The sequence below is a fragment of the Misgurnus anguillicaudatus genome, chromosome 16 (assembly GCF_027580225.2).
Source record: "Misgurnus anguillicaudatus chromosome 16, ASM2758022v2, whole genome shotgun sequence".
In the NCBI taxonomy this organism is placed as follows: domain Eukaryota; kingdom Metazoa; phylum Chordata; class Actinopteri; order Cypriniformes; family Cobitidae; genus Misgurnus; species Misgurnus anguillicaudatus.
The window spans coordinates 14,263,682-14,288,591 of NC_073352.2; the positions used below are offsets into that span (position 1 = coordinate 14,263,682).

The 24,910-nt window shown below is 40.5% G+C and overlaps 1 protein-coding gene across 1 annotated transcript in view; it reads left to right on the forward strand.

The window, feature by feature from the left end:
• Window positions 1-21,335, forward strand: part of ahnak (AHNAK nucleoprotein) — a 37,051-nt gene extending 15,716 nt beyond the window's left edge. The window contains exon 5 of the mRNA XM_055178172.2: window positions 49-21,335. Coding sequence (XP_055034147.2) covers window positions 49-20,343 — 20,295 coding nt within the window. The 3' untranslated portion in view covers window positions 20,344-21,335. The remainder of the gene's footprint in view (window positions 1-48) is intronic.
• Window positions 21,336-24,910: the final 3,575 nt, after the last annotated feature.

A 24,910-nucleotide genomic window follows, 5' to 3' on the forward strand; every position in this document is an offset into this window, starting at 1 on the left:
AGCACTGGTGAACATATTCATTTGAGTTTAAACTTTCTCTCCATGTAGAGTGGGGATGATGAAGACTACAGAAGGATCTACACTAAGAAGATTAAACCCAGACTGAAGTCAGAGGATCTTGCTGAGGGTGTTGATGTGCGCACAGAACGCCATAGTAGTACAAGCAGTGATGGTTGCACCATAACTACAGTTACTCGTCGAATAACAACCTACACTGTGGACGTGCCTGGGGAGGCTGACCAGCAAATTGATTACTCAAGCCCTGAGTTCAAATTTCAGGTCTCTAAGCATGAGCAGTTGGTGGGTGATTCTACCCAAATCAGATTACCACATGGCAGTGCAGATGCAGGTATTAAAATGGGAGACATATCCCTTGGAGGACCCAAGGTCACAGGTTCCTATGTGAAGCACTTTAGCACCGGACCTGTCAAAACAACAAGTGAATCAGATATGAGTGAGAGGGAGATTAGAATTAATGTGTCAGACACTGGACTGTTTGAGGGAAAGGGACAGGGATATTCTGAAAAGACGTTAACTGCTGAAGGTAGTGGTGGTCTTTCTGGCAAAGTGACAAGCTTAGAAACTGAAGTGGGACATGTTTTTGAATTAAAAGATTCAAGAATGATAGGAGGAAATGAGTTTGCCACAGCAAAGGGACCTGTTTTTGACACTCATGTTTCAGGTTTTTCCATTAGTGCTGGGGACAGAAACACATCAGTTATAAGCAGAGATTCCTCGTCTGTTACACTTAAGGATGGGTCTGATGATAAAACCAAATTATCTAAGTTTAGCATAGATATTCAACAGCCCAAAGCGAATTTTAAACAATCTGAAGTTGAAGTCAGTCAGGGTTCTGATATAACCATGTCCAAAGTAGATGGTAAAGTAAAATTTCCAAAACTTGAAACTAGTGAATCTGTTCAGTCAGGTCCCACAGAGGCAATTAGTGGAGGATTCAAAACAACCCATGTCAAAGTGCAATCATTTGGAACTAAAGGATCTACTGTAGAAGATTCTAATGTAGAAGTAAATTTTAACAATGAAAATCCTACAGATGACGGTCGCAGAGGTTTAAAATTCCAGACATCAAAAATTCTCACCACTACAGATATTAACATTAAGGGACCAGAAGGAAAAATCAAAGGCTCTGAATTCAATGTGTCACAAGTCTCTGGCCCAAAACTTATGCCTGATGTAGATGCTAACCTTAAAGGGCCAGTCCTGAAAAGAGACATTGATGTGTCTGTTCAAAATGTTGAAGGGGGCTTTACTGGACCCTCATTTCGGATTAACGTTGAAAAGCCTGATGTAAAAATTCCCAAGGCTGATATGGAGATTAATGCACCAGATGTGGATATTAAAGGTCCAGATGTTGACATTGAGGGACCTGAGGGAAAAATCAAGGGCCCCAAATTTACAATGCCATCGATTTCTGGATCAAAGATTTTGCCAGACGTGGATTTCAACCTTAAAGGGCCGAAACTGAAAGGTGATGTGGATGTGTCTGTTCCAAAAGTTGAAGGAGATATTAAAGCATCAAAGGTTGAAATTGAAGGCCCAGACTTTGAAGGTTCTCAGGGTGGTTTCAAGATGCCAGCTATCAAAATGCCTTCATTTGGACAGAAAGGTCCAAAAGTCGAAGGCTCTGGTGTTGATGTGAAGCTTCCAAAAGCAGAAATTGACATCAAAGCACCAGATGTGGATATTAAAGGTCCAGAGCTTGACATAGAGGGACCTGAGGGAAAAATCAAGGGCCCCAAATTTACAATGCCATCGATTTCTGGACCAAAGATTTCTATGCCAGATGTGGATTTCAACCTTAAAGGGCCCAAACTGAAAGGTGATGTGGATGTGTCTGTTCCAAAAGTTGAAGGAGATATTAAAGCACCAAAGGTTGAAATTGAAGGCCCAGACTTTGAAGGTTCTGAGGGTGGTTTTAAGATGCCAACTATCAAAATGCCTTCATTTGGACAGAAAGGTCAAAAAGTCGAAGGCTCTGATCTTGATGTGAAGCTTCCAAAAGCAGAAATTGATATCAAAGCACCAGATGTAGATATTAAAGGATCAGATCTTGACATAGAGGGACCTGAGGGAAAAATCAAGGGCCCCAAATTTACAATGCCATCGATTTCTGGACCAAAGATTTCTATGCCAGATGTGGATTTCAACGTAAAAGGGCCTAAACTGAAAGGTGATGTGGATGTGTCTATTCCAAAAGTCGAAGGAGATATTAAAGCACCAAAGGTTGAAATTGAAGGCCCAGACTTTGAAGGTCCTCAGGGTGGATTCAAGATGCCAAAGATCAAAATGCCTTCATTTGGACAGAAAGGTCCAAAAGTCGAAGGCCCTGATGTTGATGTAAACCTTCCAAAAGCAGAAATTGATATTAAAGCACCAGATGTGGATATCAAGAGTCCAAAGCTTGACCTAGAGGGACCTGAGGGAAAAATCAAGGGCCCCAAAGTTACAATGTCATCGATTTCTGGACCAAAGATTTCTATGCCAGATGTGGATTTCAATCTTAAAGGGCCCAAACTGAAAGGTGATGTGGATGTGTCTGTTCCAAAAGTTAAAGGAGATATTAAAGCACCAAAGGTTGAAATTGAAGGACCAGACTTTGAAGGTTCTGAGGGTGGTTTCAAGATGCCAACTATCAAAATGCCTTCATTTGGACAGAAAGGTCCAAAAGTCGAAGGCCCTGATGTTGACGTGAAGCTTCCAAAAGCAGAAATTGATATCAAAGCACCAGATGTAGATATTAAAGGTCCAAAGCTTGACCTAGAGGGACCTGAGGGAAAAATCAAGGGCCCCAAAGTTACAATGCCATCGATTTCTGGACCAAAGATTTCTATGCCAGATGTGGATTTCAATCTTAAAGGGCCCAAACTTAAAGGTGATGTGGATGTGTCTGTTCCAAAAGTTAAAGGAGATATTAAAGCACCAAAGGTTGAAATTGAAGGCCCAGACTTTGAAGGTCCTCAGGGTGGATTCAAGATGCCAAAGATCAAAATGCCTTCATTTGGACAGAAAGGTCCAAAAGTCGAAGGCCCTGATGTTGATGTAAACCTTCCAAAAGCAGAAATTGATATCAAAGCACCAGATGTGGATATTAAAGGTCCAAAGCTTGACATAGAGGGACCTGAGGGTAAAATCAAGGGCCCCAAAGTTACAATGCCATCGATTTCTGGACCAAAGATTTCTATGCCAGATGTGGATTTCAACCTTAAAGGGCCCAAACTGAAAGGTGATGTGGATGTGTCTATTCCAAAAGTCGAAGGAGATATTAAAGCACCAAAGGTTGAAATTGAAGGCCCAGACTTTGAAGGTCCTCAGGGTGGATTCAAGATGCCAAAGATCAAAATGCCTTCTTTTGGACAGAAAGGTCCAAAAGTCGAAGGCCCTGATGTTGATGTAAACCTTCCAAAAGCAGAAATTGATATCAAAGCACCAGATGTGGATATTAAAGGTCCAAAGCTTGACACAGAGGGACCTGAGGGAAAAATCAAGGGCCCCAAATTTACAATGCCATCGATTTCTGGACCAAAGATTTCTATGCCAGATGTGGATTTCAACCTAAAAGGGCCCAAACTGAAAGGGGACGTGGATGTGTCTATTCCAAAAGTTGAAGGTGACATCAAAGCACCAGATGTGGATATTAAAGGTCCAAAGCTTGACACAGAGGGACCTGAGGGAAAAATCAAGGGCCCCAAATTTACAATGCCATCGATTTCTGGACCAAAGATTTCTATGCCAGATGTGGATTTCAACCTAAAAGGGCCCAAACTGAAAGGGGACGTGGATGTGTCTATTCCAAAAGTTGAAGGTGACATCAAAGCACCAGATGTGGATATTAAAGGTCCAAAGCTTGACATAGAGGGACATGAGGGAAAAATCAAGGGCCCCAAATTTACAATGCCATCGATTTCTGGACCAAAGATTTCTATGCCAGATGTGGATTTCAATCTTAAAGGGCCCAAACTGAAAGGTGATGTGGATGTGTCTGTTCCAAAAGTCGAAGGAGATATTAAAGCCCCAAAGGTTGAAATTGAAGGCCCAGACTTTGAAGGTCCTCAGGGTGGATTCAAGATGCCAAAGATCAAAATGCCTTCATTTGGACAGAAATGTCAAAAAATCGAAGGCCCTGATGTTGATGTAATCCTTCCAAAAGCAGAAATTGATATCAAAGCACCAGATGTGGATATTAAAGGTCCAAAGCTTGACATAGAGGGACCTGAGGGAAAAATCAAGGGCCCCAAATTTACAATGCCATCGATTTCTGGACCAAAGATTTCTATGCCAGATGTGGATTTCAACCTAAAAGGGCCCAAACTGAAAGGGGACGTGGATGTGTCTATTCCAAAAGTTGAAGGTGACATCAAAGCACCAGATGTGGATATTAAAGGTCCAAAGCTTGACATAGAGGGACATGAGGGAAAAATCAAGGGCCCCAAATTTACAATGCCATCGATTTCTGGACCAAAGATTTCTATGCCAGATGTGGATTTCAATCTTAAAGGGCCCAAACTGAAAGGTGATGTGGATGTGTCTGTTCCAAAAGTCGAAGGAGATATTAAAGCCCCAAAGGTTGAAATTGAAGGCCCAGACTTTGAAGGTCCTCAGGGTGGATTCAAGATGCCAAAGATCAAAATGCCTTCATTTGGACAGAAAGGTCCAAAAGTCGAAGGCCCTGATGTTGATGTAAACCTTCCAAAAGCAGAAATTGATATCAAAGCACCAGCAGTGGATATTAAAGGTCCAAAGCTTGACATAGAGGGACCTGAGGGTAAAATCAAGGGCCCCAAAGTTACAATGCCATCGATTTCTGGACCAAAGATTTCTATGCCAGATGTGGATTTCAACGTAAAAGGGCCTAAACTGAAAGGTGATGTGGATGTGTCTATTCCAAAAGTCGAAGGAGATATTAAAGCACCAAAGGTTGAAATTGAAGGCCCAGACTTTGAAGGTCCTCAGGGTGGATTCAAGATGCCAAAGATCAAAATGCCTTCATTTGGACAGAAAGGTCCAAAAGTCGAAGGCCCTGATGTTGATGTAAACCTTCCAAAAGCAGAAATTGATATCAAAGCACCAGATGTGGATATTAAAGGTCCAAAGCTTGACATAGAGGGACCTGAGGGAAAAATCAAGGGCCCCAAATTTACAATGCCATCGATTTCTGGACCAAAGATTTCTATGCCAGATGTGGATTTCAACCTAAAAGGGCCGAAACTGAAAGGTGATGTGGATATGTCTGTTCCAAAAGTCGAAGGAGATATTAAAGCACCAAAGGTTGAAATTGAAGGCCCAGACTTTGAAGGTCCTCAGGGTGGATTCAAAATGCCAAAGATCAAAATGCCTTCATTTGGACAGAAAGGTTCAAAACTAGAAGGGCCAGATGTTGATGTAAAGCTTCCAAAAGCAGAAATTGATATCAAAGCACCAGATGTGGATATTAAAGGTCAAAAGCTTGACATAGAGGGACCTGAGGGAAAAATCAAGGGCCCCAAATTTACAATGCCATCGATTTCTGGACCAAAGATTTCTATGCCAGATGTGGATTTCAATCTTAAAGGGCCCAAACTGAAAGGGGACGTGGATGTGTCTATTCCAAAAGTTGAAGGCGACATCAAAGCACCAGATGTGGATATTAAAGGTCCAAAGCTTGACATAGAGGGACCTGAGGGAAAAATCAAGGGCCCCAAATTTACAATGCCATCGATTTCTGGACCAAAGATTTCTATGCCAGATGTGGATTTCAACCTAAAAGGGCCTAAACTGAAAGGTGATGTGGATGTGTCTGTTCCAAAAGTTGAAGGAGATATTAAAGCACCAAAGGTTGAAATTGAAGGCCCAGACTTTGAAGGTCCTCAGGGTGGATTCAAAATGCCAAAGATCAAAATGCCTTCATTTGGACAGAAAGGTTCAAAACTAGAAGGGCCAGATGTTGATGTAAAGCTTCCAAAAGCAGAAATTGATATCAAAGCACCAGATGTGGATATTAAAGGTCAAAAGCTTGACATAGAGGGACCTGAGGGAAAAATCAAGGGCCCCAAATTTACAATGCCATCGATTTCTGGACCAAAGATTTCTATGCCAGATGTGGATTTCAATCTTAAAGGGCCCAAACTGAAAGGGGACGTGGATGTGTCTATTCCAAAAGTTGAAGGCGACATCAAAGCACCAGATGTGGATATTAAAGGTCCAAAGCTTGACATAGAGGGACCTGAGGGAAAAATCAAGGGCCCTAAATTTACAATGCCATCGATTTCTGGACCAAAGATTTCTATGCCAGATGTGGATTTCAACCTAAGAGGGCCTAAACTGAAAGGTGATGTGGATGTGTCTGTTCCAAAAGTTGAAGGAGATATTAAAGCACCAAAGGTTGAAATTGAAGGCCCAGACATTGAAGGTTCTGAGGGTGGTTTCAAGATGCCAAAGATCAAAATGCCTTCATTTGGACAGAAAGGTCCAAAACTAGAAGGGCCAGATGTTGATGTAAAGCTTCCAAAAGCAGAAATTGATATCAAAGCACCAGATGTGGATATTAAAGGTCCAAAGCTTGATATAGAGGGACATGAGGGAAAAATCAAGGGCCCCAAATTTACAATGCCATCGATTTCTGGACCAAAGATTTCTATGCCAGATGTGGATTTCAATCTTAAAGGGCCCAAACTGAAAGGAGATGTGGATGTGTCTATTCCAAAAGTTGAAGGCGACATCAAAGCACCAGATGTGGATATTAAAGGTCCAAAGCTTGACATAGAGGGACCTGAGGGAAAAATCAAGGGCCCCAAATTTACAATGCCATCGATTTCTGGACCAAAGATTTCTATGCCAGATGTGGATTTCAACCTAAAAGGGCCTAAACTGAAAGGTGATGTGGATGTGTCTGTTCCAAAAGTTGAAGGAGATATTAAAGCACCAAAGGTTGAAATTGAAGGCCCAGACTTTGAAGGTTCTGAGGGTGGTTTCAAGATGCCAAAGATCAAAATGCCTTCATTTGGACAGAAAGGTCCAAAACTAGAAGGGCCAGATGTTGATGTAAAGCTTCCAAAAGCAGAAATTGATATCAAAGCACCAGATGTGGATATTAAAGGTCCAAAGCTTGACATAGAGGGACCTGAGGGGAAAATCAAGGGCCCCAAATTTACAATGCCATCAATTTCTGGACCAAAGATTTCTATGCCAGATGTGGATTTCAACCTTAAAGGGACAAAACTTAAAGGTGATGCTGATGTGTCACATGGTGTTGATATCCAATTACCGGAGATGGACATAGAGGGCCCTAATGTTGATTTAGATGTTCCTGGAGGTAGTGTGAAAAAAGGCAAGTTCAAAATGCCAAAGTTTGGATTTAAAAGTCCAAAGATTGAAGCTCCTGATGTGGACGTCAAGCTTCCCAAAGGAGCAAAAGGCAGCATTGAAGGTCCAGATGTTGATATCACAACACCTAACATCAAAGCTAAAGGATCCAAATTTAAAATGGGATCAAAATCAAGTCCGAAGATGTCTTTACCTGATGTTGACTTAAGCTTGAAAGGATCCAAAGTAAAAGGACAAGCTGAAGTAAATGTTGAGAGTGATGTCAGTGGGCCAAAAGTGGAAGTTGATTCTCCAAGTATTGACGTTAAAAGTCCAGAGGGAGGGTTTAAGATGCCAAAATTTAAGATGCCAAAATTTGGATTTAAATCACCCAAAGGAGACGTTGACATGAGTACCAGTGATGTCAGTATTAAATCACCAGACATTGATATTACATCTCCTGATCTGGACATTGAAGGTCCTGAGGGAAAAATCAAGGGTCCAAAATTCAAAATGCCTCACATATCTGGACCAAATATCTCAATGCCAGATGTAGACTTCAATCTTAAAGGCCCCAAAGTCAAGGGTGATGTGGATGTTTCCTTGCCAAAGAGCAAAGGTGATCTGAAGTCTCCGAAATTAGACATTGAAGGTCCTGATGTTGATATTGAGGGTACCAAGGGTGGTTTCAAGATGCCTAAAGTCACAATGCCATCATTTGGATTTAAGGGTCCTAAAGTGGAGGGTCCTGAGATTGATGTCAACCTGCCAAAAGCTGATGTTGACATTAAAGGACCTGAAATTGACATCAAAACTCCAGATCTTGACATTGAAGGGCCTGAGGGAAAAATCAAGGGTCCAAAATTCAAAATGCCTCACATATCTGGACCAAATATCTCAATGCCAGATGTAGACTTCAATCTTAAAGGCCCCAAAGTCAAGGGTGATGTGGATGTTTCTGTGCCAAAGATCAAAGGTGACCTAAAGTCTCCGAAATTAGACATTGAAGGTCCTGATGTTGATATTGAGGGTACCAAGGGTGGTTTCAAGATGCCTAAAGTCACAATGCCATCATTTGGATTTAAGGGTCCTAAAGTGGAGGGTCCTGAGATTGATGTCAACCTGCCAAAAGCTGATGTTGACATTAAAGGTCCTGAAATTGACATCAAAACTCCAGATCTTGACATTGAAGGGCCTGAGGGAAAAATCAAGGGTCCAAAATTCAAAATGCCTCACATATCTGGACCAAATATCTCAATGCCAGATGTAGACTTCAATCTCAAAGGCCCCAAAGTCAAGGGTGATGTGGATGTTTCTGTGCCAAAGATCAAAGGTGACCTAAAGTCTCCGAAATTAGACATTGAGGGTCCTGATGTTGATATTGAGGGTCCTAAGGGTGGTTTCAAGATGCCTAAAGTCACAATGCCATCATTTGGATTTAAGGGTCCTAAGGTGGAGGGTCCTGAAATTGATGTCAACCTGCCAAAAGCTGATGTTGACATTAAAGGGCCTGAAATTGACATCAAAACTCCAGATCTTGACATTCATGGTCCTGAGGGAAAAATCAAGGGTCCAAAATTCAAAATGCCACACATATCTGGACCAAATATCTCAATGCCAGATGTAGACTTCAATCTTAAAAGCCCCAAAGTCAAGGGTGATGTGGATGTTTCTGTGCCAAAGATCAAAGGTGACCTAAAGGCTCCGAAATTAGACATTGAGGGTCCTGATGTTGATATTGAGGGTCCTGAAGGTGGTTTCAAGATGCCTAAATTCAAAATGCCATCATTTGGACATAAGGGTCCTAAAGTGGAGGGTCCTGAGATTGATGTCAACCTGCCAAAAGCTGATGTTGACATTAAAGGACCTGAAATTGACATCAAAACTCCAGATCTTGACATTGAAGGTCCTGAGGGAAAAATCAAGGGTCCAAAATTCAAAATGCCTCACATATCTGGACCAAATATCTCAATGCCAGATGTAGACTTCAATCTTAAAGGCCCCAAAGTCAAGGGTGATGTGGATGTGAATGTTTCTGTGCCAAAGATCAAGGGTGACCTAAAGGCTCCGAAACTAGACATTGAAGGTCCTGATGTTGATATTGAGGGTCCTGAAGGTGGTTTCAAGATGCCTAAATTCAAAATGCCATCATTTGGACATAAGGGTCCTAAAGTGGAGGGTCCTGAGATTGATGTCAACCTGCCAAAAGCTGATGTTGACATTAAAGGTCCTGAAATTGACATCAAAACTCCAGATCTTGACATTGAAGGGCCTGAGGGAAAAATCAAGGGTCCAAAATTCAAAATGCCTCACATATCTGGACCAAATATCTCAATGCCAGATGTAGACTTCAATCTCAAAGGCCCCAAAGTCAAGGGTGATGTGGATGTTTCTGTGCCAAAGATCAAAGGTGACCTAAAGTCTCCGAAATTAGATATTGAAGGTCCTGATGTTGATATTGAGGGTACCAAGGGTGGTTTCAAGATGCCTAAAGTCACAATGCCATCATTTGGATTTAAGGGTTCTAAAGGGGAGGGTCCTGAGATTGATGTCAGCCTGCCAAAAGCTGATGTTGACATTAAGGGACCTGAAATTGACATCAAAACTCCAGATCTTGACATTCATGGTCCTGAGGGAAAAATCAAGGGTCCAAAATTCAAAATGCCTCACATATCTGGACCAAATATCTCAATGCCAGATGTAGACTTCAATCTTAAAGGCCCCAAAGTCAAGGGTGATGTGGATGTTTCTGTGCCAAAGATCAAGGGTGACCTAAAGGCTCCGAAACTAGACATTGAAGGTCCTGATGTTGATATTGAGGGTCCTGAAGGTGGTTTCAAGATGCCTAAATTCAAAATGCCATCATTTGGACATAAGGGTCCTAAAGTGGAGGGTCCTGAGATTGATGTCAACCTGCCAAAAGCTGATGTTGACATTAAAGGACCTGAAATTGACATCAAAACTCCAGATCTTGACATTGAAGGTCCTGAGGGAAAAATCAAGGGTCCAAAATTCAAAATGCCTCACATATCTGGACCAAACATCTCAATGCCAGATGTAGACTTCAATCTTAAAGGCCCCAAAGTCAAGGGTGATGTGGATGTTTCTGTGCCAAAGATCAATGGTGACCTAATGGCTCCAAAACTAGACATTGAAGGTCCTGATGTTGATATTGAGGGTCCTGAAGGTGGTTTCAAGATGCCTAAATTCAAAATGCCATCATTTGGACATAAGGGTCCTAAAGTGGAGGGTCCTGAGATTGATGTCAACCTGCCAAAAGCTGATGTTGACATTAAAGGACCTGAAATTGACATCAAAACTCCAGATCTTGACATTGAAGGGCCTGAGGGAAAAATCAAGGGTCCAAAATTCAAAATGCCTCACATATCTGGACCAAATATCTCAATGCCAGATGTAGACTTCAATCTTAAAGGCCCCAAAGTCAAGGGTGATGTGGATGTTTCTGTGCCAAAAATCAAAGGTGACCTAAAGGCTCCGAAATTAGACATTGAAGGTCCTGATATTGATATCGAGGGTCCTGAGGGTGGTTTCAAGATGCCTAAATTCAAAATGCCATCATTTGGACATAAGGGTCCTAAAGTGGAGGGTCCTGAGATTGATGTCAACCTGCCAAAAGCTGATGTTGACATTAAAGGACCTGAAATTGACATCAAAACTCCAGATCTTGACATTGAAGGTCCTGAGGGAAAAATCAAGGGTCCAAAATTCAAAATGCCTCACATATCTGGACCAAATATCTCAATGCCAGATGTAGACTTCAATCTTAAAGGCCCCAAAGTCAAGGGTGATGTGGATGTTTCTGTGCCAAAGATCAAAGGTGACATAAAGGCTCCGAAATTAGACATTGAAGGTCCTGATGTTGATATCGAGGGTCCTGGGGGTGGTTTCAAGATGCCTAAATTCAAAATGCCATCATTTGGACATAAGGGTCCTAAAGTGGAGGGTCCTGAGTTTGATGTCAACCTGCCAAAAGCTGATGTTGACATTAAAGGACCTGAAATTGACATCAAAACTCCAGATCTTGACATTGAAGGGCCTGAGGGAAAAATCAAGGGTCCAAAATTCAAAATGCCTCACATATCTGGACCAAATATCTCAATGCCAGATGTAGACTTCAATCTTAAAGGCCCCAAAGTCAAGGGTGATGTGGATGTTTCTGTGCCAAAGATCAAAGGTGACCTAAAGGCTCCGAAATTAGACATTGAAGGTCCTGATGTTGATATTGAGGGTCCCAAGGGTGGTTTCAAGATGCCTAAAGTCACAATGCCATCATTTGGATTCAAGGGTCCTAAAGTGGAGGGTCCTGAGATTGATGTCAACCTGCCAAAAGCTGATGTTGACATTAAAGGACCTGAAATTGACATAAAAACTCCAGATCTTGACATTGAAGGTCCTGAGGGAAAAATCAAGGGTCCAAAATTCAAAATGCCTCACATATCTGGACCAAATATCTCAATGCCAGATGTAGACTTCAATCTTAAAGGCCCCAAAGTCAAGGGTGATGTGGATGTTTCTGTGCCAAAGATCAAAGGTGACCTAAAGGCTCCGAAATTAGACATTGAAGGTCCTGATGTTGATATCGAGGGTCCTGGGGGTGGTTTCAAGATGCCTAAATTCAAAATGCCATCATTTGGACATAAGGGTCCTAAAGTGGAGGGTCCTGAGTTTGATGTCAACCTGCCAAAAGCTGATGTTGACATTAAAGGGCCTGAAATTGACATCAAAACTCCAGATCTTGACATTGAAGGGCCTGAGGGAAAAATCAAGGGTCCAAAATTCAAAATGCCTCACATATCTGGACCAAATATCTCAATGCCAGATGTAGACTTCAATCTTAAAGGCCCCAAAGTCAAGGGTGATGTGGATGTTTCTGTGCCAAAGATCAAAGGTGACATAAAGACTCCGAAATTAGACATTGAAGGTCCTGATGTTGATATCGAGGGTCCTGAGGGTGGCTTCAAGATGCCTAAATTCAAAATGCCATCATTTGGACATAAGGGTCCTAAAGTGGAGGGTCCTGAGTTTGATGTCAACCTGCCAAAAGCTGATGTTGACATTAAAGGGCCTGAAATTGACATCAAAACTCCAGATCTTGACATTGAAGGGCCTGAGGGAAAAATCAAGGGTCCAAAATTCAAAATGCCTCACATATCTGGACCAAATATCTCAATGCCAGATGTAGACTTCAATCTTAAAGGCCCCAAAGTCAAGGGTGATGTGGATGTTTCTGTGCCAAAGATCAAAGGTGACCTAAAGTCTCCGAAATTAGACATTGAAGGTCCTGATGTTGATATTGAGGGTCCCAAGGGTGGTTTCAAGATGCCTAAAGTCACAATGCCATCATTTGGATTCAAGGGTCCTAAAGTGGAGGGTCCTGAGATTGATGTCAACCTGCCAAAAGCTGATGTTGACATTAAAGGACCTGAAATTGACATCAAAACTCCAGATCTTGACATTGAAGGTCCTGAGGGAAAAATCAAGGGTCCAAAATTCAAAATGCCTCACATATCTGGACCAAATATCTCAATGCCAGATGTAGACTTCAATCTTAAAGGCCCCAAAGTCAAGGGTGATGTGGATGTTTCTGTGCCAAAGATCAAAGGTGACATAAAGGCTCCGAAATTAGACATTGAAGGTCCTGATGTTGATATCGAGGGTCCTGGGGGTGGTTTCAAGATGCCTAAATTCAAAATGCCATCATTTGGACATAAGGGTCCTAAAGTGGAGGGTCCTGAGTTTGATGTCAACCTGCCAAAAGCTGATGTTGACATTAAAGGACCTGAAATTGACATCAAAACTCCAGATCTTGACATTGAAGGGCCTGAGGGAAAAATCAAGGGTCCAAAATTCAAAATGCCTCACATATCTGGACCAAATATCTCAATGCCAGATGTAGACTTCAATCTTAAAGGCCCCAAAGTCAAGGGTGATGTGGATGTTTCTGTGCCAAAGATCAAAGGTGACATAAAGACTCCGAAATTAGACATTGAAGGTCCTGATGTTGATATCGAGGGTCCTGAGGGTGGCTTCAAGATGCCTAAATTCAAAATGCCATCATTTGGACATAAGGGTCCTAAAGTGGAGGGTCCTGAGTTTGATGTCAACCTGCCAAAAGCTGATGTTGACATTAAAGGGCCTGAAATTGACATCAAAACTCCAGATCTTGACATTGAAGGGCCTGAGGGAAAAATCAAGGGTCCAAAATTCAAAATGCCTCACATATCTGGACCAAATATCTCAATGCCAGATGTAGACTTCAATCTTAAAGGCCCCAAAGTCAAGGGTGATGTGGATGTTTCCTTGCCAAAGATCAAAGGTGATCTAAAGTCTCCGAAATTAGACATTGAAGGTCCTGATATTGATATTGAGGGACCGGAGGGTGGTTTCAAGATGCCTAAATTCAAAATGCCATCATTTGGATCTAAGGGTCCTAAAGTGGAGGGTCCTGAATTTGATGTCAACCTGCCAAAAGCTGATGTTGACATTAAAGGATCGGAAATTGACATCAAAACTCCAGATCTTGACATTGAAGGTCCTGAGGGAAAAATCAAGGGTCCAAAATTCAAAATGCCTCACATATCTGGACCAAATATCTCAATGCCAGATGTAGACTTCCATCTTAAAGGCCCCAAAGTCAAGGGTGAAGTGGATGTTTCTGTGCCAAAGATCAAAGGTGACCTAAAGTCTCCGAAATTAGACATTGAAGGTCCTGATGTTGATATTGAGGGTCCCAAGGGTGGTTTCAAGATGCCTAAAGTCACAATGCCATCATTTGGATTTAAGGGTCCTAAAGTGGAGGGTCCTGAGATTGATGTCAACCTACACAAAGCTGATGTTGACATTAAAGGACCTGAAATTGACATCAAAACTCCAGATCTTGACATTGAAGGTCCTGAGGGAAAAATCAAGGGTCCCAAATTCAAAATGCCTCACATATCTGGACCAAATATCTCAATGCCAGATGTAGACTTCAATCTTAAAGGTCCCAAAGTCAAGGGTGATGTGGATGTTTCTGTGCCAAAGATCAAAGGTGACCTAAAGTCTCCGAAATTAGACATTGAAGGTCCTGATTTTAATATTGAGGGTCCCAAGGGTGGTTTCAAGATGCCTAAAGTCACAATGCCATCATTTGGATTCAAGGGTCCTAAAGTGGAGGGTCCTGAGATTGATGTCAACCTACCAAAAGCTGATGTTGACATAAAAGGACCTGAAATTGACCTCAAAACTCCAGATCTTGACATTGAAGGTCCTGAGGGAAAAATCAAGGGTCCAAAATTCAAAATGCCTCACATGTCTGGACCAAATATCTCAATGCCAGATGTAGACTTCAATCTTAAAGGTCCCAAAGTCAAGGGGGATGTGGATGTTTCTGTGCCAAAGATCAAAGGTGACCTAAAGGCTCCGAAATTTGACATTGAAGGTCCTGATATTGATATCAAGGGTCCCGAGGGTGGTTTCAAGATGCCTAAATTCAAAATGCCAAAATTTGGATCTAAGGGTCCTAAAGTGGAGGGTCCTGAGATTGATGTCAACCTGCCAAAAGCTGATGTTGACATAAAAGGACCTGAAATTGACCTCAAAACTCCAGATCTTGACATTGAAGGTCCTGAGGGAAAAATCAAGGGTCCAAAATTCAAAATGCCTCACATGTCTGGACCAAATATCTCAATGCCAGATGTAGACTTCAATCTTAAAGGCCCCAAAGTCAAGGGGGATGTGGATGTTTCTGTGCCAAAGATCAAAGGTGACCTAAAGGCTCCAAAATTAGACATTGAAGGGCCTGATGTTGATATCAAGGGTCCTAAGGGTGGTTTCAAAATGCCTAAATTCAGAATGCCAAAATTTGGATCTAAGGGTCCTAAAGTGGAGGGTCCTGAGATTGATGTCAACCTGCCAAAAGCTGATGTTGACATTAAAGGACCTGAAATTGACATCAAAACTCCAGATCTTGATATTCAAGGTCCTGAGGGAAAAATAAAAGGGCCAAAATTCAAAATGCCTCACATATCTGGACCAAATATCTCAATGCCAGATGTAGACTTCAATCTTAAAGGCCCCAAAGTCAAGGGTGATGTGGATGTTTCTGTGCCAAAGATCAAAGGTGACGTTAAGTCTCCGAAATTAGACATTGAGGGTCCTGATGTTGATATCGAGGGTCCCAAAGGTGGTTTCAAGATGCCTAAAGTCACAATGCCATCATTTGGATTTAAGGGTCCTAAAGTGGAGGGTCCTGAAATTGATGTCAACCTGCCAAAAGCTGATGTTGACATTAAAGGACCTGAAATTGACATCAAAACTCCAGATCTTGACATTGAAGGTCCTGAGGGAAAAATCAAGGGTCCAAAATTCAAAATGCCTCACATATCTGGACCAAATATCTCAATGCCAGATGTAGACTTCAATCTTAAAGGCCCCAAAGTCAAGGGTGATGTGGATGTTTCTATGCCAAAGATCAAAGGTGACGTAAAGGCTCCGAAATTAGACATTGAAGGTCCTGATGTTGATATTGAGGGTCCCAAGGGTGGTTTCAAGATGCCTAAAGTCACAATGCCATCATTTGGATTTAAGGGTCCTAAAGTGGAGGGTCCTGAGATTGATGTCAACCTGCCAAAAGCTGATGTTGACATTAAAGGACCTGAAATTGACATCAAAACTCCAGATCTTGACATTGAAGGTCCTGAGGGAAAAATCAAGGGTCCAAAATTCAAAATGCCTCACATATCTGGACCAAACATCTCAATGCCAGATGTAGACTTCAATCTTAAAGGCCCCAAAGTCAAGGGTGATGTGGATGTTTCTGTGCCAAAGATCAAAGGTGACCTAAAGGCTCCGAAATTAGACATTGAAGGTCCTGATGTTGATATTGAGGGTCCCAAGGGTGGTTTCAAGATGCCTAAAGTCACAATGCCATCATTTGGATTCAAGGGTCCTAAAGTGGAGGGTCCTGAGATTGATGTCAACCTGCCAAAAGCTGATGTTGACATAAAAGGACCTGAAATTGACATCAAAACTCCAGATCTTGACATTGAAGGTCCTGAGGGGAAAATCAAGGGTCCAAAATTCAAAATGCCACACATATCTGGACCAAATATCTCAATGCCAGATGTAGACTTCAATCTTAAAAGCCCCAAAGTCAAGGGTGATGTGGATGTTTCTGTGCCAAAGATCAAAGGTGACGCAAAGGGTCCAAAATTAGACATTGAAGGTCCTGATGTTGATATCGAGGGTCCCAAGGGTGGTTTCAAGATGCCTAAAGTCACAATGCCATCATTTGGATTTAAGGGTCCTAAAGTGGAGGGTCCTGAGATTGATGTCAACCTGCCAAAAGCTGATGTTGACATTAAAGGACCTGAAATTGACATCAAAACTCCAGATCTTGACATTGAAGGTCCTGAGGGAAAAATCAAGGGTCCAAAATTCAAAATGCCTCACATATCTGGACCAAACATCTCAATGCCAGATGTAGACTTCAATCTTAAAGGCCCCAAAGTCAAGGGTGATGTGGATGTTTCTGTGCCAAAGATCAAAGGTGACCTAAAGGCTCCGAAATTAGACATTGAAGGTCCTGATGTTGATATTGAGGGTCCCAAGGGTGGTTTCAAGATGCCTAAAGTCACAATGCCATCATTTGGATTTAAGGGTCCTAAAGTGGAGGGTCCTGAGATTGATGTCAACCTGCCAAAAGCTGATGTTGACATTAAAGGACCTGAAATTGACATCAAAACTCCAGATCTTGACATTGAAGGTCCTGAGGGGAAAATCAAGGGTCCAAAATTCAAAATGCCTCACATATCTGGACCAAATATCTCAATGCCAGATGTAGACTTCAATCTTAAAGGCCCCAAAGTCAAGGGTGATGTGGATGTTTCTGTGCCAAAGATCAAAGGTGACGCAAAGGGTCCTAAATTAGACATTGAAGGTCCTGATGTTGATATTGAGGGTCCCAAGGGTGGTTTCAAGATGCCTAAAGTCACAATGCCATCATTTGGATTTAAGGGTCCTAAAGTGGAGGGTCCTGAGATTGATGTCAACCTGCCAAAAGCTGATGTTGACATTAAAGGACCTGAAATTGACATCAAAACTCCAGATCTTGACATTGAAGGTCCTGAGGGGAAAATCAAGGGTCCAAAATTCAAAATGCCTCACATATCTGGACCAAATATCTCAATGCCAGATGTAGACTTCAATCTTAAAGGCCCCAAAGTCAAGGGTGATGTGGATGTTTCTGTGCCAAAGATCAAAGGTGACGTAAAGTGTCCTATATTAGACATTGAAGGTCCTGATGTTGATATTGAGGGTCCCAAGGGTGGTTTCAAGATGCCTAAAGTCACAATGCCATCATTTGGATTTAAGGGTCCTAAAGTGGAGGGTCCTGAGATTGATGTCAACCTGCCAAAAGCTGATGTTGACATTAAAGGACCTGAAATTGACATCAAAACTCCAGATCTTGACATTGAAGGTCCTGAGGGAAAAATCAAGGGTCCAAAATTCAAAATGCCTCACATATCTGGACCAAATATCTCAATGCCAGAAGTAGACTTCAATCTTAAAGGCCCCAAAGTCAAGGGTGATGTGGATGTTTCTGTGCCAAAGATCAAAGGTGACGCAAAGGGTCCGAAATTAGACATTGAGGGTCCTGATGTTGATATTGAGGGTCCTAAGGGTGGTTTCAAGATGCCTAAAGTCACAATGCCATCATTTGGATTTAAGGGTCCTAAAGTGGAGGGTCCTGAGATTGATGTCAACCTGCCAAAAGCTGATGTTGACATTAAAGGACCTGAAATTGACATCAAAACTCCAGATCTTGACATTGAAGGTCCTGAGGGAAAAATCAAGGGTCCAAAATTCAAAATGCCTCACATATCTGGACCAAATATCTCAATGCCAGATGTAGACTTCAATCTTAAAGGCCCCAAAGTCAAGGGTGATGTGGATGTTTCTGTGCCAAAGATCAAAGGTGACGCAAAGGGTCCGAAATTAGACATTGAGGGTCCTGATGTTGATATTGAGGGTCCTAAGGGTGGTTTCAAGATGCCTAAAGTCACAATGCCATCATTTGGATTTAAGGGTCCTAAAGTGGAGGGTCCTGAGATTGATGTCAACCTGCCAAAAGCTGATGTTGACATAAAAGGACCTGAAATTGACATCAAAACTCCAGATCTTGACATTGAAGGTCCTGAGGGGAAAATCAAGGGTCCAAAATTCAAAATGCCTCACATATCTGGACCAAATATCTCAATGCCAGATGTAGACTTCAATCTTAAAGGCCCCAAAGTCAAGGGTGATGTGGATGTTTCTGTGCCAAAGATCAAAGGTGACCTAAAGGCACCGAATTTAGACATTGAAGGTCCTGATGTTGATATTAAGGGACCCGAGGGTGGTTTCAATATACCCAAAGTCAAAATGCCATCATTTGGACTCCAGGGTCCTAACGTGGGGGGTCCTGAAGTTGATGTCAACTTACCAAAAGCTGATTTTGATATTGCAGGACCTAAAATAGACATCAAAACTCCAGGTGTTGATATCAAAGGACCTGAAGGAAAAATAAGTGGACCAGATGTAAACATCAAAATGCCTAAAACAAAGAAATCCAAATTTACATTTGGAGGTAAAAGCCCAAAATTAGAGGCAGAAATTCCTGATGTTGGTGGCAGTGTAGAAGGACCTGATATGAACATAGATCTTAAAGGAAAGAAGGGTAAATTTAAATTGGCGAAAGGAAAAGTCAAAACTGAAAATGTTAAGATGGAGACACATGATCCTGACTTGCAGCTGAAGCCTGCCAAAGTAAAGAAGCCATTTTTTGGAAAGCTACATTTTCCTGATGTGGAATTTGACATAAAATCTCCAAAAGTAAAAGGAGCTGTAAAATCATCTGATATTGATTTGCCATCTGCAAGCCTTAAAACTGATGTTCAAGGTGTTGATATTCAGACCCCAGGTACTAGTTTGGAGAGCCCAGATATTAAAGCAAAAGAGGGTAAAATCAAAATGCCAAAATTTAGCGCATCGGGCAAGGGTGTTAGCTTAAATGCTCCAGGTGTCACTGGATCTGGCATTAATGGAAAGGGCAGTGCTAAAATTGATGTAGGAGGAAATCAGGATGTTGAGCTTGCAATGCCGTCTGTTAAAATCCATGGTGATGATTTAGATGCTGGTTTAAATCTCGCTGAACAAAAGGCTGTAAAAGGGAGCATTGAAATGTCAGGCTTGGATGTAAGAGGACAAACAGGAGAATTTACAGGTGGTATGGAGTACCAAGAAGGTCATGTAACCTTTCCTAAAATCAAAGTACCAAAGTTTGGTATTGCATTGCCAAAAGTAGAAGGAAAAGAGATTGGAGCAGCAGATGTAGGTTCAGCAGAACTGGCTGCTAGTGGTAATGTTATGTCCCAGAATCTGGAGATGCAAAGTACAGATGTGAAAACCAGTGGTGCAAAAGTAAAAGTCAAGATGCCAAAAATGTTTGGAAAATCTAAATCTAAAGGTGGAAGTGCAAGTGATCTTGCTTTTCAGGGAGAAGACACTGATGTTGCTGCTAAAGCTAGTGGAAAGGCATCTAAGGAATTGAGTCTTAGTTCTGGGGAATTGGCAAGTGGCAAGGTAGCAGTAGAAGGATTAAAGGTTTCACCAAAAAGTAAATCTGCCTCCCTTGACTTCTTTAAAAAGTCACGACATCACTCATCTTCAGTGAGTGATGAAGGGGGTTTAGCTTCCCCCGTCTCTACCGAAGGGCACTTACAGGCAGAGGGTGGCAACATTTCAATTGATGTTGGAGAAACTAAGGTTAAAGGCAAAAAAGGAAAGATTAAGTTTGCTACAATTGGAGGTTTTAGCTCGAAAGGTAAAGGTTCATATGAAGTGACACTTGGAGATGAAACTGAGGCTAGGTCTGAGGATGCCGGTGGAATTGCTCAGCCTTCAAAAAAGTCCCGAATGTCGTCATCCTCTAGCATTGATAGTGGTTCAAAGGGTAGTTTTCGGTTACCAGAACTTGAAATAGCTGTTTCGCCAAAGAAATAATTTTCATACAATTGTCTATATACAGTACATTCACACCTTGTCAGTCTAGACAGTTTTAAGCAATAGTGCACTGCTACACACTTGTTTCTACCGCTCTTCCAAATGTTCTTTAAAGACATTCATGTCTTTTTTCCAATTTAACTGTAAATAAGAGAAATCTGTATTGTAATTAAGAAAATAATCCAATCCAATGTGTGTAGTTTAAAGAAAACAAAAAGTGTGCATCTGTTTTGTTCATTGTTTTTTTCATCTGAAAGCTTGTTATATTTTTGTACCTTTTAAGAAATTTTGGGAAATGGTTAAGTTTATTCTTTCTGCTGTCTTTCTAAAAATTTTCTGGACATATCTACATTAAACAAAATATGATTTTTTTTACCCTGATTTGAAAGAATTTTATAACTTTAAAGCATCAGTTGAATAATCAGTGCTGTATTGTATTATTGCAGATGAATAACTCATTTTAACAGTGATTGATTTGATACCATTAAATAAGCACAATGATGTTTAAGGGCTGTACAAACTGTAAATATACTTAAACACATATGGAATCACATATGCTTGTTTCCCAAATAATGCCACAGTTCAAATATTCTATTCTAATGGAATTTACAGAGCTTATTATCGTCTAAAGTATTTATATCTATAAGAATATCTTTTTTCAGACTTATTGAGAATCTCTTAAAAAATGCACAATCAAAAAGCTGAGAAAAGCTGTCACTTGCTATGATTTTAACGGTTTCTATGGCATTTTTTTCTTTGTTATGTCTTCCACATTTTGAGTAGTCTCTCTCTCCTACTCTTATTAAATTTCATCCTATGAAATGTTGTGCTGCCATGTGGTGATAAAACTACAAGAAATCTAATGCCAATGGTTTAAAAATATATTTTTAATAAAATCTGCATTGCCATTGTAAATAATGGGACATTTAGGCTGCAAGTTACTTTTTCTTGTGTCAATTGCAAAACATTAATAAAGTGTTCAATTATCAGTACTTCACTGTGTCCTCCTGTTGAATTCAAATAATAAATGTTAACTATGAATGTGTAGAAATGTTTTTTTTCAGTTAATATTACAGTAAAGCGTAACATTAACTTTTTTGTCATTTTAGTTGTTTCAACTTAAGATGTTAAGTTGAATGAACAAATTCAAAAGCTGCAAGTTGTGTCAACTTAAAAATATGAAGTTTTTACTCTCAACTAATTTGTAAGTTGACTTGAGTATTTGTGGCCTAAACTTAAAAAAAACAGACAGGGATTAAAAAAATGTTAACTCAACTTTTTGAGTAGTCTTTTTGCTTTGACTCAGATAAGTTACATTTACTTAAAAGTGTAAGTAGTTTAAATTTTTGTTGTGATAAAATAATTGACCCAACTATTTATTCAAGTTATCTGGACTTACAAAAAAAAGAAAAGAAATGTGTTCACCGAACTTACATTTTTGAGTTGTATTTTTGCTTTGACTCAGTTAATTTATATTTACTTAAAGGTGTTGCGGATAATTTTCTTTTTCCGGGTGGATCATCAAGACCTCCTAGTGGTCAATCAGGAGTGTTGCGCAATTGCATTTTTTTTTAAAAAGTGGAGAAGGCGGTTCTTTTCTAAAATTTGAGAAAATCCTCAGCTAAACATAGGGGCGGTTTCCCGGACAGGGATTTGACAAGTCCTAGACTAGAATAAATGTAAGAGCTAGTCCAAACTGAAAAAAACTTGCACTGACATATCTTAAAATACATCAGTGTCCTTTGTTTTGCCTCAAAATGCCCACAAGTAATGTTTTAGTAGGGGTGCTTCAGCACCCCTAAAAAGGAGCTCAGCACCCCTAAAACTTGGGGCAATAAATGTAATTATTCTAAAATGTTCGTTCGTCTTTGACCAGGTTAAATAATGTTCAAAACATACTTCGTAGTTTGTGGTTTAAAATATATAATAAGGTAGAAAATGAAAACCTCCCCGCTTAGCAAATGGTGTCATCCTCTTCTACTTCTCTGTACCTGCATCGCTTAGCCCGTCCGTCATTCAGCGTGAAACACACGCAGAGTGAGAATCAGATAGTGTTGTGATGCAACTTTTTTGTTCAAATCTTACAAAATGTTTACGTTATGTTTATAATGAGCGAGTACATCACGAATCAATTTTTCAAGTCGTGTTTTTGTCTTATAATGAATCACCATGGTACACGTATAATAAGTGTTTATTTTCGGATTATTTAAGTCCGGCGGGTACCCGCGCGCTGCGGAGTAGCACAGTACCTGGGTGATTCGTCCATAGACTTAAACGTAGAGAAGTAGCGCCGGTTATGTTCTTCCGCAAGACGCATGCAGTGCGTCTCAGTGGGTAGTTGCATACGTGTGTCTCCGTTGTTAAAGTTTATTGTATGATTTATCGTTAATTTGAGACTTATTTTAACAATCGGGAGTCATGTAAACATGACATCACGGGCGTCTTTTCTGGTCAGTCGTCATGAAAACATGGCGTTTGGAACAGAGTGAAAACAAACTACATATCACTGTATACCACCAGTAGGCTACCGGTAAGTTATGTGTGAAATCACTAACTGTCTGACTATCAAACTAGACAATAAATATTTTTTTAGTTTGTCACATGTAGACTAATATGAAGGTGATAACTTAACCCTTAGTGCAGGAGTCACAAGTGTTTTGATTTAGACATATAGTAAATGTAATGGTTCAATTAAAGGACTGTTAAAAGAAAAGCTGCAAATGAACAAACTATTAATAAACCTACCATATGTTGTAGGCATAAAAGTTATAAATTAGGAGATTTGTCATTTTGACAAAGGCAAACGATACACTGTATATTCACATAAAGCCATACCCACACTGCTGGTGTAGCCCACCTTTTGTCCTGAGACTTTAATATGGCATTAATGGCAAAAATATGCTAGCTCACCATTAATTAGAAATAAAAAGGTTGGCAAAAAATGCATCTGAAAACTCACCAGATTGATGCTTTGAAATATGTAATTTTAAAAAAATTCTAAGGGGGAGCATGCTCCCGGACCCTAGGGGTAATATTCTTCTCATCTTTTTCACCCCTGACCCATTTTCATGCCTGAAAGGTCTCCAAAAAATCTTTATTTTGGAGTTAGTTGAACCAATGTTAAAATGAAAGCTATTTTACAATATACATATTATTGGTTTCTGTAGGAAAAAAGAGCGGGTGGTGGCAGCAGAGCTCATTGGGTGCTCAGCACCCCTAAAGCTCTAACCCTAGAATCGCCTCTGGCACGTTATAAGGGGCGGTTTCCCGGACAGGGGTTAGACTAGTCCTAGACTCAAATAAATATAAGAGCTGTCCAAACTTTTTGCTTCAAAATATTTTCTAATAAAACTAAGGCCTAGTGCTGGTTTAAGCTAATCCCTGTTCGGGAACCCAACCCAAAAAGTTTAGTTGTGATACTTAAATAAAAATATATAAAATTGACTAACAGCTTGCGCCAGCGCAAACCATAATTTTGTCATTAAATAACGATGTCGGGATTTACTAAAGACTCGCAGTGGATCATTAGCGCTGAAAAGGTGTGGTCTAATTATTTTTGTGACTGACCTTTTTATGCATTTCTGGGAGTTTCCCTTTCAGACTCAAAATTTTGGGTAGGAGATTATTTAAATGATTCACGCAACACGATTTACTAATGTTTGAGCGTATGTTATGACTGGAATTTGCGCCATTATTAAGCACAGATAAAGGCATGTCTTAAATTACGCTTGAAATGGCTGAAATTATTGCAAAAAAAAGCGACATCACAGAGAGCATGACCCGTGATAAAATGCAGAGGATTGTTTTAACATGTAACAGTTTATTTGGAGGAACATATTATTCAAAAATATTGTTTGCCAAGTCATGTAATTTTTTATTTGCTGAAGGAAATAAAATAGGAATTAATAGAAGTCGTCACATAATACCAGGGGCCTCATGTATAAAACGTCATAGATTTCATCCTTAAAGTGTGCGTACGCACAAAAGTTTTCAGATTTATAAAACCATGCGTACTCTAGAAACTGTGCAAAATTCCATTCATAAATCCCAGTCAGCGGAAGATTGTGTACGTGCGTCTCCGCCCAATCTCCTGCCCAAAACAACCATATATGGAGTGTACTTAGTTTTATTGGGCATAATGTTGTCTGCATATCATTTTAATATGGAGAATATGTATAGTAGACAAGCATATAAAAGTTTTGCGTTAAAGGGATAGTTCACCCAAAAATAAAAAGTTCTATTTACTCATCCTCATGTTTTTCTAAACCTGTATGAATTTCTTTTTTCTGATGAACACAAAAGAAGATATTTTGAGAAATGATGGTAAACATACAGCATATAGGGGCGGTTTCCCGGACAGGGATTAGACTAGACCTAGACTTAAACACTTTTAAAAGCTCTCCAAACTGAAAATAACTTGCACTGACATATCTTAAAATACATCAGTGACCTTTGTTTTCTCAAAATGCACACAGGTAATGTTTATAGTAAGGCATGTTTGTTAAAACTAGTTATATTTCCTAATTAAACTAAGGCCTAGTCCTGGATTAAGCTAATCCTGGTCCGG